The sequence below is a fragment of the Hippocampus zosterae genome, chromosome 13 (assembly GCF_025434085.1).
Source record: "Hippocampus zosterae strain Florida chromosome 13, ASM2543408v3, whole genome shotgun sequence".
NCBI classification, from domain to species: Eukaryota; Metazoa; Chordata; class Actinopteri; order Syngnathiformes; family Syngnathidae; genus Hippocampus; species Hippocampus zosterae.
In genome coordinates this window covers 11,156,938-11,171,652 of record NC_067463.1, presented here as the reverse complement: position 1 = coordinate 11,171,652, position 14,715 = coordinate 11,156,938, and the positions used below count along the sequence as shown (strand labels likewise).

The following is a 14,715-nucleotide window of genomic DNA, read 5'->3' as shown; positions in this document are numbered from 1 at the left end:
TCTACAAAGGAAACGTCGATATATTGCAATGATCATATGACATAAATTTATAACAGATTATTAAGAAACAAAGGCAGGACTGATGTTTAAAAATATAAAAAATACTTTATTTTACATTGGAAAGAAAATGAACAAACGATTAATAACAGCAGCACCAATACAACCAGGGTTGACGAACGTTGACACACATGGGATTACATGGAGGGGAAATATTATCAATTGAAATCGTGATGTGCTCATGACGGATTTAACAAGATGAGAGCTGGTCCAGATTGTCATGGCTACGGCTGGTGAGGTGGGCCTCCAGAATCTCTATAAACAAATTCCTTTTTAGTAAATTGTAGGCCATGGGTAGGAGTTGCTTGACAACCTTGTGGAAGTACTATTGGAGAAAGAGGAGACAATTAAGACATACGTTTGACCAGAATTTGTCACCATGTTGTCGTCATTAATCCTGAAGAACAAAACTCAACTCAAGCGAGGAACAGTAAACATGGCCATGGAGCAGATCTGAATTGCCTGTAGAGGTGCAAAGTTTGGAGAACTTATGTAATTTTAAATTGTCCAAATTCTCAGAATTAAGCGTCTCAACAATATAAACCAGGGGTAGGTAACTCTGGTCTGAGAGAGTCTCTATCCTGCCTGTTTTGAACACACTTGATTGAAATGATTACTAAGACCGGAGTTGCCTACTCCCGTTATGTATATATGTTGTGAAATTTATGTTGGCCTCCATGAAAGCAGACTGATTATAGGAGCTTGGTAGCTCCTTCAGCCAGAGACTGTTACACCCGCGCTGCAAGAAGGAGAGATACCGACCCTCGTTCCTACCGACTGCTGTCAGGCTGATGAATAAAAAATAACAATCATAATAATAATAATAATTTTTATCCATTTGTGTTCATATTGTATTTAATTGAAAGATGTTTGTTGGTTTTTTTTTCTCTTTCTCCTTTATTCTTTCTACATACGGTACATTCTTGCTGCTGGAGGCTGTAAATTTCCCCATTGTGGGACGAATAAAGGATATCTTATCTTATCTTATCTTATTTGTCTAAAAAAATGCAAGCATCAGCTTTTACATCGGAAAACATTTTTGCCCATTTTCTGACATTATCCGGATTACATGAGTAACTTAATCATAATCAATTCATCCATCCATCTTGTTTGTTCATTTTCTGCACTTTCAATGTGAAATAATGTCCCGTCTTAGAAACAGGACATTAATTCGAAAAATGTTTTTTAATCCAAATCATCGATTATTCGACAAAATAATCAAGAGATAAACCTATTACTAGAATAATCGTTTCCTAATGACATACACATTGTATTCCACACTACTTACGTGGGATCCGAAACAGAAAAGGTCCACTCCGAGTTCATAGCCCATGCCATAGTCACATTCATCGTTGGCAAACTGAACAAACGTGATCATCTCCTGAAGAGGTCGAAAGGCTTTGACGCGCTCTTCATCATTCCGAGCTTCTGCAATGGCCTTGCAGATCTTTTTGAGAGCAGCTGGATGCAGAATAAAGAATAATTGATCAGAAGCAACAAATAAATCACAAATACCGAAGGACACCAGGATCCTCTATGCTGACAGTTTTAAGAGTACAGTGGAGCCCGCACACTCTGTTTTTTAACCGTGCCTTTGCATATTTGTGTTTTTTTTGTGGAAAATGCATACTGAATTTTAGTTGTGTTTTTGATGGATTTGGGTTTTTTTTGGTGGTTGGGGGGGTTACTTCAATGGGGGAAATTAATTTCATCTAGGGGTGAACATAGTTATGAGCTTGGTCACAGAATAAATTGAACTCAATTAAGGTGACACTGTATTGATTATGTGTGTATATATAGACTGACCATCAGTTTCTGGAAGTTCTCGGTATCCCACATCATTCTTGTCAACAGGTACAACAATACCAGCACCGTGGAAGGTTCTGGCGACAACCTAGGGAGGATTTAATATGTCATTTCGGCAGATCATAAAAGTATTATTTTGAGGGTGATACTCAGGGATTGCTGCACTTTAATTTTATGTGATCATGTTCCCAATATCCCATGGAAAGACAGACACTGCTACACTTAACTTGCTTATGATAAATATATACCCCGCTAACAAGTGCGGATATCAGAAATGCATTTTGAAAAGCATAAAAAGTGGATATACAGTAAGCAGAGTAATAGTACGAGTGAGGTTACACGTCTAACTTTGGAGGAGCTACCTTCTTGTCCCGCTGCTTCATGCCTTTTGTCTTCTGCTCTAGAGATAAGTTCAGAGTCTCTGCTCGCTCACACAGCCTTGCCTCCAGGCTTTCTAAATCTTCTTCCTCCATTTTCTGCCTGCCCTTCTCCTTCTTTTTCCTTAGCAGGAACAGGCTGTCAAGCAGTAAAACATGTAGTAGTTCAATGAGTCACTTGACTTACACAAAGAATACAGATTGTATTTTTTGTACAATTTTGTTGTGTTTGCGTCTTTATTCAGCACAAAAAACAAACAAAACAAAAAAAGTGCAAGAAGAGAACGAAGCTGAAAGAGCCTGCAAAGAATTCTCCTCCCTTCGGACAATCACCCTCAACCCCTATCAAATACATTTGTGATGAACTAGAACAGAGGTTGAGAGAACGGGAACCCTCACCAATGTTCTTCCGACAAGCTTTTTTAACACCATAAGTATATTTTTGCCATTTCCACAGCCTCTAGTTTCCTGAGCTGCTTACACTGTTTTCTACAAATTAATAACTTGATTGAATCGATTACAACTTATTGGATATGTCCCTAAAACGAGAAATGTGATGTGGTCCACCGAATGCAAGCATGGAATGAGCTCCGATAGTACTTACTGGACAGCAGCAAACACGTTGTCTCCCATAGCTGTTATAGTGCAACCCTTCTTGGCTTCATTCTCCCCAACAAATGAGGGGAGGGAGTCTGGATTATCTCTGTTAAAAGTTTGAATAAAAAAACGAACACAGTGACCAGTGACCAAAAAATAGTCTCTTCTGAAGACTTATTAAAAGAGATAGATTGACAATGGAGTATTAGATGGTGTATGTTTTGGTACCTGTAGTAGCCGATATGATGCTGGCTTTCTTCACTACCCTGTAAAATGGTTTGGAACTCTGGTGGATCGTAGAAATACCTCCAGTGAAGGTGGAAGTTAGGAGAAGCATTTTTGCAGTGTTGGTGAGCTCCAGCCAAGATGTCAAAAGGACCAACTAGCTGTAAACCAAGTGTGTCTTTCAGGGCACCTAGAAAACGATATTGTAAACAAGTGATCCATTAGTTGATATGCATACTGCAAAGATGATGCTCACGCGCACACGCACACGCACGCACGCACGCACACACACACACACACAGACACACACTGGTGAACAAATAACGATGGGCTCACCACAGGGGTTGTCTGGGCAAAGCTCCTTGCACAAATCCCAGAAATGGTACAGGTCATCAGGCATATGCAGTTTGTAGAGCTGCAGTATCTCACCGCGTTGCTGTTGAGACACCTTGGACAGGGGCGCTGCCGTGACATCATCAGGACACAGTTTTTTCACCTCTACATTGCCTTCTCCCGACTCCTGACAGAAACATTGAGAAATTGTAATCAAATGCGTGCCAACATAACAACAGAAGTAAGTGGTGCTCTTTAGTTTGTGTCTTCAGTAGAGTTTCGTCTTTGTTCTCATTCTCATGTTTTGGCAATTTACTAGTACTAAAGTAACTCTTCTTCGCAGCATATCAAGCATATCTTACCTTGTTACAACTGAAAGCCGTTATTGGATACAAAAAATCTGTTATCCAAATGGAGAGTTAATTTTTAGTTCTGGGACCTCTTCAACACATACATCCCTCCTTTTAATTGCATTTTTTCAAGCACTGCTGTGTCAGAAGAAGCAGGTTCTGGGACAAAGCAATGCACTTCATGAGTGAAGAAAACACAGCTGGGAACTACGTGGTTTCTCAAAACACAGACTACAACAAATCCATCAGAATGTACATTAATTAAAACAATCTTTTACAAAGCTCATGCTCGGTTGTTTACTCAAGGCATGGCTGTCGAAATTCGCCAAAACAGAAAAGGCTAAATCATATGACGTTAGGGCGGCATTATTATAATTGAATGAAACGAAGACTGTTTTACAGTTTAAGTTGTGAATAATAAATGATAAACAATCAGAAAATGCTTTGCGGACCCTGGTGGCTCATCACTGTGATAGAAATCATTGCAGCTTTTAGCAAAGTGTATTTGATTCGTTTTGCACCTTAGCGGCGTACACAACATTTAGTAACTCATACCTACCATGCATTCTTGTTGAGCTACACCGTGCACGAGTCAGACAAGTCAACAATCACCGTGAAAAGGTGACGCCATATTTTTTCTATGTTTTTGCCCAAGCGTCCGCTCTATGCGGGGCTGCTGCTGCTGCCATGTTGTTGCACCGCTGTCCAGGCAGCATGCCAAAGAACCCGAACACGAAGCACTTTGCAACCTATTCGAAACGCCGTGTGAAACAACTCTAAAGCTTGAATATCACTTCTTGAATCCGTATCCGCGTGTACAAAGGAACACGGTTGGGGTAGCGAGAATTTACCTGAATGGATTTGGACTTTCTTTTTGCGCGCCCTGTCATTTTTTTCCCCCTGTCGCTGGAACGAGTTCTTCCTCGACGGAATATAATATGCTGCCACTTCGCCAAAGCAAAATGGACGACTGTCATCTAGAGGACAACGTGAGCTAATGAATACTGTATATATAAAACTAGTGCAACTACAGTAGCCTACAGTTGTCATCACATAGGTTATTTACATTTACCGGATTAAAAAATACAAAATAATAATTTTATTGTGTATTTCATTTGTTAACTCTTTACTGTTTAATAAATACAAGGACGTGCTAACCAGTCAACCACCGTGCCACTGAGTACTACAATGTAAGCCAAAATAAAATGTGTATCTATAGGTACTAAGTACAGTATACAGTAAAATATATGTTGTAACTACAATATACACAAACTATCATCAAAACAAGCAAAATAATACACTAATATAGATAACTTATTTAAATTTAACGTCCTTAATTGTACCTAATATTGTGGCTCTTGACTTCACTAACTAACGTGTAGAAACGTCTAACTTTTGATCTTGCTTGTATGACATAATTTACTGACACATATACGGTATAGAAATTCACAAGTCCACCTGGTTCACAATACGGTCTCTGTAAGGGGAGCAAGCAAGTAATGAAAACTGATCTGACTGCAGTTGGAAATAAATTGCTTACTTGTCACTATGAAGCAAAGGAACCTTCTGGTTATTCGAAGAATGAAAAGTCAATGAGGTCATTAAAAAAATCAGGATACGGATTTCTTGGCAATCAATTATTTCAAGGCGCCATGCAAACAATGAATTCTAATTCGTAAAAAAAAAAAAATCCCGGATTTGAGCCTTCTTACGCACTATTGAGGGTCAACATGCTCCCCCTGCAGGCCTCTTCCACCTCATCAGCTGCAGTGGGAGGGCTCTGGAAGGCCATCGGCTTCGTGATTGGCTGGCGATAGAGAAGGCTGCCATGACACAGTGGATGCTGCACAGGATCACTTCAGCAGCATCATTTTACAGTGAATCCACATCCTCCTTGCTGTTCCCCTCTCGTGCTCATTTCTCTCCACCTTTTCCTCCCCTCTTCTCACCGCCACTCTTTCTCCCCCCTGTCATCCTCTCTCAGGCACACTGCGGAGGACCTTCACACGCCGTCAGGAATATAGCAGCCACGGCAGCTGGTAGGTGTGCTGAGGCCTGTCTACCTTCGTGCCTCCCGTCCTCCTGCAGCGCAGGCAAGGCATCACGTTCTCCTTTGCGCTCCATCAAGGACTATCTATTTGACAAAGTGTGTGAGGGAGAGTGTGGGCAGCGATCTGGAAAACATGCGGGGAATGCTACCACACCCTTGTATTTACTGTCATAGGATGAATCCAGTAATTATTTGTGTATTCTTGGTGTCAACTACAGTATATGTACAAGATTCATATTTCAGATCTGGTGGAGCATCGTGTCATTTTCCCTCCATCACCTTTGCTGCTACTGTACATTCATTGTTAGTGCATTTTCATATGTACGAGTGTATCTTCACAAATGGGTGTGTAACACTAAAGGACAAAACTTTGGCACGCTATGTTCATGCTTTGTCAGCCTGCCTTCTGACATGCTTATTCTTTATCTTCATCACCAGCAATCACATTCATTTGTCCACTCCTCTACCTGCCAATTTTTTCTCCTCCATCCTTTTTTCCACTGTTTTCCACATTCCGGCATCCTTAAACTTCACCTCTCAAGCTCATTATCCATCTCCATCTGCTCACTACCACATTTTCCCATTTCCCCCTGGCTTGCTGGTTACCCAGGATGCCTTGTTCCAGGCCCCTACGCTAGGCCTTAGCAGCATGGGCGGAGCCTGGGTTGGAAGCGAGAGAACGGATTGGACCCTTCCCCTTAGGACGGGCACGCTGGCGGGTCACCCTCCTTCAGCTTCAGATGGGCGAGGACGCTGAGAGCCCCAAGATCAACCACACCTTCCTACGAGACTATGTCACTGAAGGTAGTAGAACAGATGGCATGTTATCTGCCTCTTGTGTCCCAATATTGTGTGGCCCAATGGGTGCAATCCATCCTTGCAGAAATAAATGGATCATAAATCCAGTAAGTTTTCTTCTGGTTAACCATTCCCATTTTATTCTGTTCCAAGCTGATGTCATCTCCACGGTGGAGTTCAACCAGACAGGGGACCTACTGGCCACGGGGGATAAAGGAGGCCGAGTGGTCATCTTCCAAAGAGAAACAGAGGTCAGTGGCAGACAAAAATGTGCACAAAATATGTTTGAAGCAGATAACATTATTCTGGTCAGCACCTACAAACCTCAGTAGAGTTAAATCAGGGTTTGATTTTTCCAACTCTTGGCCAGTCTAAAGCGGAGTCCGAGGAGGTGTTGGAGACTGGGGACTCGGGGGAGTATAATGTATACAGCACCTTCCAGAGCCACGAGCCAGACTTTGATTACCTGAAGAGTCTGGAGATTGAAGAGAAAATCAACAAGATTAAATGGCTGTCACAACAGAATGCCGCACATTTTCTCCTGTCCACCAACGGTGAGAAGATCTTTAGATAAATTGTATTGGCAACACAGATCAGTTATCATTTGTTCCAAAACCTCACTTCTGAATTTAGATCTAAATATTCTTGTAGACAACAATGTAGATCAACAACATGGTTCTGATTGCTTTTCCTGGTCACATCCCATTTGGCCACGCGTTGGTATCGGCAAAATTGAGTCTATTGGAAAAACAAAAGCCACATGAATGTCATGCCCATGAGGCTGTTTGAAAGTTGCCATTCAAAGTGGCAAGCTGGACCCTGGACAGAGAACCGGTAGAAATGGCAAGTCAGCCAGACACACAAAGGATATTACTCCCAAATAATAACTGTAAGCATCACAGTTGAATACAAACCTTATTTTGTGATTGATGTGATTGATCTTAGTTGGCAATGGGTGAGGTCATCGTCAGAAAATAACTTTTATGGTAATTATGGCCTGGCACCATCTGAAAACACATGCTCTGCCTTCCATCAAATTGCACAGAAGTCATCCGTGTACAGCTGACAGCCTCTAGGGGCCATACTTGTATGTTATCTATCAAGCGATTGCTCTGACATGTTGTGATGTGTCCTTAATTCATCTCTTTAGTGCTCCACAAAATAAGGAAACTACATTCTGCTGTTATTAATTCAAAAAATGTCAGTAATACGATATAAGAATTCAGTCTTCACCCAAAGTGCTTTAAAAGTTTCAACATCATCAGCCAATCCCGCTGACTACTTTTCTATTTTATTTGTTTATATTTTCATTTTTCTCCTGGACTAACTTCAACTCCATATGGTGTTGTGAACATGCAATTTGGCATTTCACAGATAAGACCATTAAACTGTGGAAGGTGAGTGAAAGAGACAAGAGACCAGAGGGATATAATTTGAAAGATGAGGAGGGCCGCCTCAAGGACATCTCCACCATCACCTCCCTGCAGGTGCGCGCACACACACACACACACACACACACACACACACACACACACACACACACACACACACACACACACACACACACACACACACACACACACACACACACACACACACACACACACACACTCCTTGGCTCAGATGCATTGTACTGTAACTCATTTTCATCCGTCTTGTAGGTGCCAGTACTGAAACCCACAGATCTGATGGTCGAGGTCCGCCCCAGACGAGTGTTCTCCAATGGTCATACCTATCATGTCAACTCCATCTCGGTCAACAGTGATGGGGAAACCTACCTGTCAGCTGATGACCTGCGTATCAATATGTGGCATCTGGGCATCACTGACCGCAGCTTCAGTATCCTTCCTGCTTGTTTTCCTCCTCATTCATTTTCGTTCTCTGTGGGACTTGGGCTCATTCGCTGTTATTTACTGATTTTTTTTTTAACCAACTCAAATTGACAACATTTTGATTTGATTGCACTATCCATATAATTTCAGAGAGAAAAATGTCCTTTGAAGAACAGGCACATTTGACAAAGAAGCACATCATTCAGCATAGTTGGTGGAACACATGCATGTATCGACATGCACAGTGTTTCATAGCTAATGCTTCTTTTGCATGACACACCTTCCAAAGTGCCACGTTTGCATTTTTTTAGTTGCTTTAAATGCAAGTAGGTAAACTGAACAGTTGTCGTATGGGGTAACACCCCTATGCTGTACAGTGTGTGCAATAAAACACAATCCGTTTATTGTGATATGAATTCAGCATTTATATTTAAAATAGCCAGCATGTTTTGATTTATACTGACTACAGTATACGTACATCAGATACACGCTGCAGTCTTTCATGGGGTGCCGTTGGTAATCGTAAATTCCCATTAAAACATAAGCTGACCTAGAAAATCAGATTCATCTTGTAGTTTGGAAGAAGGGTTTAAATAATTCACAGGGTAAGTGTGCGCTCTTCTGAACCACTCGGGGACACCACAAATAGAACTGAGAGACGAGCAGCGTGTGCATGCATGCTGGGGTTGGTTGAGGTGTATGTTTAGGTCCTGATTATGTGATGAAGCGTGAGCTGGGCTACTGAAATAAGGGATGTGCGTGTTGGATAAATATGCTGACTATATACAAGGCTACTACTTGCTATCCACAACATCAGGTACCAAAACCAAAGAGATTCAATTAACCCTTTCAGGGACAGCGGTTACAACAATGGACAGCTTATCATGTGATCAGGTTCCAGGGTGCATGAAAGGGTTAAAACATCATCACGCATCTCGTTGTACGTATTTTTGTATGAGAAAAATCTCGTGGCACACGATCAAAACAGAAATGTCACGAAAAGTATCCAGGATGTGCTGAATTAATAATGAGCTTTGACAACATTTCACGACTTTACTGTGTGTGACTTGACTTATTCTTTTGCGCGATTGGCAACATGTGCAGACACAGGTTAATTATGAACCTTCTGCCATTTGATAGAAAACCATCGCATTGTACTTCTTGTCAGCTGCAAACCGCCGTGGCTGATAGATGAACTCAGATAAAGTCCCGGTACCGTATTTGTCGTGAATAAATACGTTTGGGTCCAATTGAATAAAATGAGATCGTTGCCCGTGGCCCACCTGCTGATCTCTCATGACACACTCATGAATTAATTACTCCTGTCCATGACCTAGACATCTTTTGTATTTTTTCATGCATTCTAAAGAAAAAGTGTCATCTTTGTACATTTAACATTTCATTGGATCTCAAGAGTATTTTTCCGGAGTCCATCATTTCAGTTGTGGCATGAGCATTGTCATGTATGACCCCTGACAGAGCATTTTGCTAGACATTGTGGACATCAAGCCAGCCAACATGGAGGATCTCACAGAGGTGATAACGGCAGCAGAGTTTCACCCTCAACACTGTCACCTGTTTGTGTACAGCAGTAGCAAGGGCACCCTGCGCCTCTGTGACATGAGGTCTTCAGCGCTTTGTGACAAACACACGAAATGTAAGACACCTACCTTCTTAAAAAAACAAAACAAAACAAAAACTGGACCACGTGTTTAGAAAAAAAGTGTGATCACTAGATTTTGTCTCCCATAAATATCAAACTGACCAGTGTTTGAAGAGCCGGAAGATCCAGGAAGCCGCTCCTTCTTTTCCGAAATCATCTCCTCTGTGTCAGATGTCAAGTTCAGCCACAATGGACGCTACCTGCTGACCAGAGACTACCTCACCGCCAAGGTGTGGGACTTGAACATGGACAAAGGCCCCGTGGAGACATATCAGGTAAGAAAGTGTTATTTTGGGTGTCACGGTAAAGAGTGAAGGCAAAGGTGAACTGCAAGATAGAATTGTGACTAAACTGTGGTATGGAAGAGAAATGTCGGCTTCTTGCTTTTCTCTATGCAGGTCCACGAATACCTAAGGAGTAAGCTGTGCTCACTCTATGAGAACGACTGCATCTTTGACAAGTTTGAGTGTGTTTGGAACAGTTCAGACAGGTGAGTGCGATCAACAACAAAAACACATGGAGTGTTTTTTTTTTCATTCCCTCAAAGGAATCGATTAGATAAGCTGAATCATTTTTTTTCTCCCCCATGACAAGAAACGGTACAAAGTCAGTCGTATTCAACATTGCCAAATACTGTACATGGTCGCCAGGAATATGTCACTTGTGATTTATCCTCGTTGGAAATGTTTGAGCCGAGGTTGCCTTGCCTCAATTCAAGTTTACATGCGAAGAGTGTGAGAGAGCTACATGCAAGGATTTCACATTCACTGTATGTGATTCGTCACAAACTCATATCAGAGCTTTTAATTGGCCCAAAGATAAGCTTCGGACGAACAATTTGTTGGCATATGTTTTTTTTTTTTTAATTCATGCGCTGCTCTGTCCGATGCTAGCGTCTGATTAGAGACCTCCTTTGTCAAAATTTGGTAAATTCTTTTCTACCAATTGATAAAATTGGTTAGCCCCCCACATGGGTACTTTTTAAAATAAATCATCGGTATTTAACAATATAAAGTGTTAAAAATTTGAAGGTATGCCCTAATTTAATAATGAGACAGCATCATCCTTTACTCCACATTATTGATGATTTACAGCTCCCTAGCATTTAGCTACTATGTGAGTTGAGGTCTCGGGAGATAAAAGTTCACCAATATCTCGCACCATGTACTGCGGTCTTGCAAAATATCTTGCTTGATGTCATGCATGACGGCTGCTCAAACGTCAAAGATTAGATTAGTTTTCTGCCATGATTTCTCACAAATTAGTTCAACTGCTGCGGCATTAGCGGTTCCGGTTTAGGTCTATTCATGTCTTTGTCTTATCTCTTATATCGGTTGTTGATCTAAGAGACAATTTCACAAACAATCTTCTTTCCTTTCTATTGACAGCGTAATCATGACGGGGGCATACAACAGCTTCTTCCAGATGTTTGACAGGGAGACGGGAAGGGGTGTGACCCTTGAAGCCTGGCGGGAGAGCAGCAAGCCACGGGCTGTGTTACGTACCCGCCGGGTTTACACGGGAGGAAAACGTCGCCGTGGAGATGTAGGCGTCGATAGCTTGGACTTCAGCAAGAAGATCCTACACATGGCTTGGCATCCGTCAGAGAATATCATCGCTATAGCAGCCACCAACAACCTGTACATTTTCCAGGACCGGGTCAATCCGGAGGCAGAGTGACAGGGATGGGCAACGACGTGAATAACAGACAAACATTTTAGTTTGCATCACTTGTCACAAATGCAAAGTGAGACTTGAGGAATAAACAATGAACGATGACATTCATTTAATCCCCTATCAATTGTGTGTCTCCTGCCCATCCAGTACAATTTTTGGTAATCCATCTGCAAGGACCACGACATGTTGACTCCTCTCTGCTGTGCTCTACATGCGTTTGCCAAGACTGGACTAAGTGTTTGTTGGGTAGCAGCACAGCAAGATTGTTTGATACTTCAAAATGATGGCTAAAAGTGGTGTTCACGTGCCATAAGTATAACATCGTGGTAGTGGTGATCACAATAACCGGAATTTATTCCTTTGTTTTTTTTAAGTTTGGTGACAGTTGCAGCAGAATCTCTCTTGAAGAGCAGCGCTCTTAAGGGAGATTGCAAGCAAAAAGTGACCCGTTATCTTGTCCACGTTGCAATGATAGCAATTCAAAACACAACGCGGCAGTATTTCTGCTTTCAAATCATGAGTTCTTCCGCAGGTAACAAATGTATACACTTTTTACTGTATGCTGTAAATAGTCCGTGTTATTTTTTATGCCACTGCCACTTTTGTTTGTCAAGCGCTAAATGTACGAAATAGATTGTTAAATACAAGAGAACACGAACCTCGTTTATAAAAGCAACTCATTATTCCAGAAGAATACTTGATGCAATGGCTTTGATATGTGTTTTGCTGGTTAAACAAAGAAAGGGGTAGGATGTACAAATCACCATTTAAATTTATTGTACAGAATTGCTGTGCTGGGCTTGTGTTGAGTTTTAGATTGCTGCTATTTCAAAGTATTCGCTTTGTGGAGTGGGGAGGCGGGAGGGGGGTAGTTAGGCAGACACCTCGTATTTAAGGTCAAACTTGCCGACGTTCAGGCTGATCAAATGAAAAATGGGCATAAGTTGCTTTTTGGAACATATGTAGGTTCAAATGCGAACATCAAGCGTACAATCATTGAAATAGAGGAATCTGAATAAATAAGCCCCAAGAGTCATGAGGGCTCATGTGCATGAAGGTGAAAGGTCATTATGAATGCCATAGTTCAAACATAAAACGTCATGGAAATGTATCACTGGAATGAAGGTTGTTCTCGTCGTCACACTTTTTACCTCACAGTGCCGCACACTACGCTGGGGTGCACCGCTGAAAGCCACAATGTACATTAAGGTGTTGTAATAAGGTGACGTTTGTTGGACTGAACTGTGTGACCTGTTCACACATTGATTGTTCACAGTGAAGTGCTTTGTTTTTAAGTGACCTTGGTCCCACTGCGACTAATGTAAGTGGTTTGGGATTTGGGACGGTGTCAGTGCAGGGTTGGAATGGATCGTGTTTAATAATTGCTGCAAAATGGGAGTTCATTGTGTGAAACCATGCAAAAAAACAAAAACATCTATTAAACGTGACATTTTCCTCACTCTTCACCTAATTGTTCACACACATTTAAATGACAGTATCCTTACTGGTATCTGCAAAGTATCTCGGCTGTAAAACTTGTACTAAATGGTTTGGCAAAATATAATCCATCACCCACAAGAAAATGGTTTATGTAATCGAAAACATTATATAAGTTTCAGGACGTAGTGCTGTTGAGTTGAAACCAGTCACTGGTGATTACATCATCATATATGACCCAAGAGAGGATTTGTGTTCAGGGGTGCAGCAGCAGCATGTTGCCACTACTCAATTGTATTATCTATAATGCTTACAAAAATGTTTAAAGATTGAAGAAAAAAAACCGAATGTGTATGATGGAATGTGCATTAATAAAATGACTGAATCTGACTTCATTATGTGATACTCTTTCTACATTTGCGATATATTGAATTGAGCTGCAGCTTTGCTTGTGTTGAGGAAAACTAGGACTTGCGTTGAGTTGGGTGTGAGAGGTTAACAAGATGTTAAACAAACATGACAGGTTGTGAATAGAAGAAATGAAAATAAAAGACTTCACAGAACTCAGTAATAGCCCGGTAAGAAATGGGGACTGCGAGGGCGAGGGGATGAGTCAAGGGGTCACGGGGATGTGAACCGCAGTGAATCTTTTTGGCTGGTAAGTAGTAACTCAAAGTCTATAAGCATAAGCTGGTGTAACAATAGCTTGTGCTTGTCAAAACAACAACAAACATACAAATAGGGTTTCTTTTGAAAGCACTTTTATAGTCATTGCATGTTTCCATATAGGCCACTGCTTGGATGAAGAAGCCACTTCTACTAAATGTATGACTGAAGTACCAGTGATTGTCAGAGAAAAGAAGAGGTTAACACTCCTGTAGTTCGCCCAGTTAAAGTATACCTTGTAATAGACAGTATAAGGGCAAGTACGAGGGCAAAAAAACGACACAAACACCATTTAATAGTCAGGAATGACCACCATTAAATCTTGTGGCTGATATGCTTCTTCTAAAATGGCCTGATCATAATATTCTTTTATAAAACATATAGTGATTATCTTGATCTGGGAGCTATTAGATGTCTATTAAAGAGATTAATACTCCTCTGGTTAACCTTCTGATTCAGCGACATCAATAGCAAGATATGTCTTAAAATAAGACATGTGGCGTGTGTAATGTAAACGGCAAAACTATTGCCAAAATATTTATTACATTTTGGCAACACAAAAGAAAATGAAACACAACATCTTTTTACATGGGTGCAATGTTCATAAGGTAGGTGGCATTGTGATCATTTGAACCTAAAATAAGTCTCAGAAGTTTTGAAGATCAGTTAATCTACAGATGTGGTGGTTAGTTCTCGTTACGATTCAAAAACTAAAGTAACAACCCACTCCATTTTTTCTTCATTTCGACTTCGAACGACTCGTCCCAGTGTGTCGATGCAATGGCCTCATAGGAACCTTTTTCACAAAACTAGACATGGAACTGATGACCGATTAGGGTAACAAGAA

At 41.1% G+C, this 14,715-nt stretch overlaps 2 protein-coding genes across 6 annotated transcripts; one reads left to right on the top strand and one right to left on the bottom strand.

Moving 5' to 3' along the window:
- Nucleotides 1–85: 85 nt before the first annotated feature.
- LOC127613494 (histone PARylation factor 1) lies at nucleotides 86–4,735 on the bottom strand. 2 transcript variants are annotated; one of them, XM_052084561.1, is made up of 9 exons: nucleotides 4,597–4,706; nucleotides 4,305–4,494; nucleotides 3,399–3,582; nucleotides 3,066–3,252; nucleotides 2,845–2,943; nucleotides 2,226–2,379; nucleotides 1,864–1,951; nucleotides 1,346–1,518; nucleotides 86–382 (listed from the first exon to the last, which is right to left on the bottom strand). In XM_052084561.1, the coding sequence occupies exons 2-9, from the start codon at nucleotides 4,305–4,307 to the stop codon at nucleotides 248–250; spliced, it is 1,023 nt and encodes a 340-aa protein (XP_051940521.1). In that variant the 5' UTR covers nucleotides 4,308–4,494; nucleotides 4,597–4,706; the 3' UTR covers nucleotides 86–247. The 2 variants fall into 2 exon arrangements, with proteins under 2 accessions (XP_051940521.1, XP_051940520.1); XM_052084560.1 differs by lacking the exon at nucleotides 4,305–4,494 and having other exon boundaries at nucleotides 4,597–4,735.
- Nucleotides 4,736–5,634: 899 nt separating this feature from the next.
- ppp2r2ca (protein phosphatase 2, regulatory subunit B, gamma a) lies at nucleotides 5,635–12,441 on the top strand. 4 transcript variants are annotated; one of them, XM_052083454.1, is made up of 10 exons: nucleotides 5,635–5,784; nucleotides 6,234–6,599; nucleotides 6,747–6,844; nucleotides 6,964–7,147; nucleotides 7,968–8,080; nucleotides 8,255–8,432; nucleotides 9,918–10,082; nucleotides 10,194–10,363; nucleotides 10,487–10,578; nucleotides 11,477–12,441. In XM_052083454.1, exons 2-10 carry the CDS (start codon nucleotides 6,536–6,538, stop codon nucleotides 11,766–11,768), a joined length of 1,356 nt encoding a protein of 451 aa, XP_051939414.1. In that variant the 5' UTR covers nucleotides 5,635–5,784; nucleotides 6,234–6,535; the 3' UTR covers nucleotides 11,769–12,441. The 4 variants fall into 4 exon arrangements, with proteins under 4 accessions (XP_051939414.1, XP_051939416.1, XP_051939415.1 ...); XM_052083456.1 differs by having other exon boundaries at nucleotides 5,636–5,784; nucleotides 6,421–6,599; XM_052083455.1 differs by having other exon boundaries at nucleotides 5,644–5,784; nucleotides 6,406–6,599.
- Nucleotides 12,442–14,715: the final 2,274 nt, after the last annotated feature.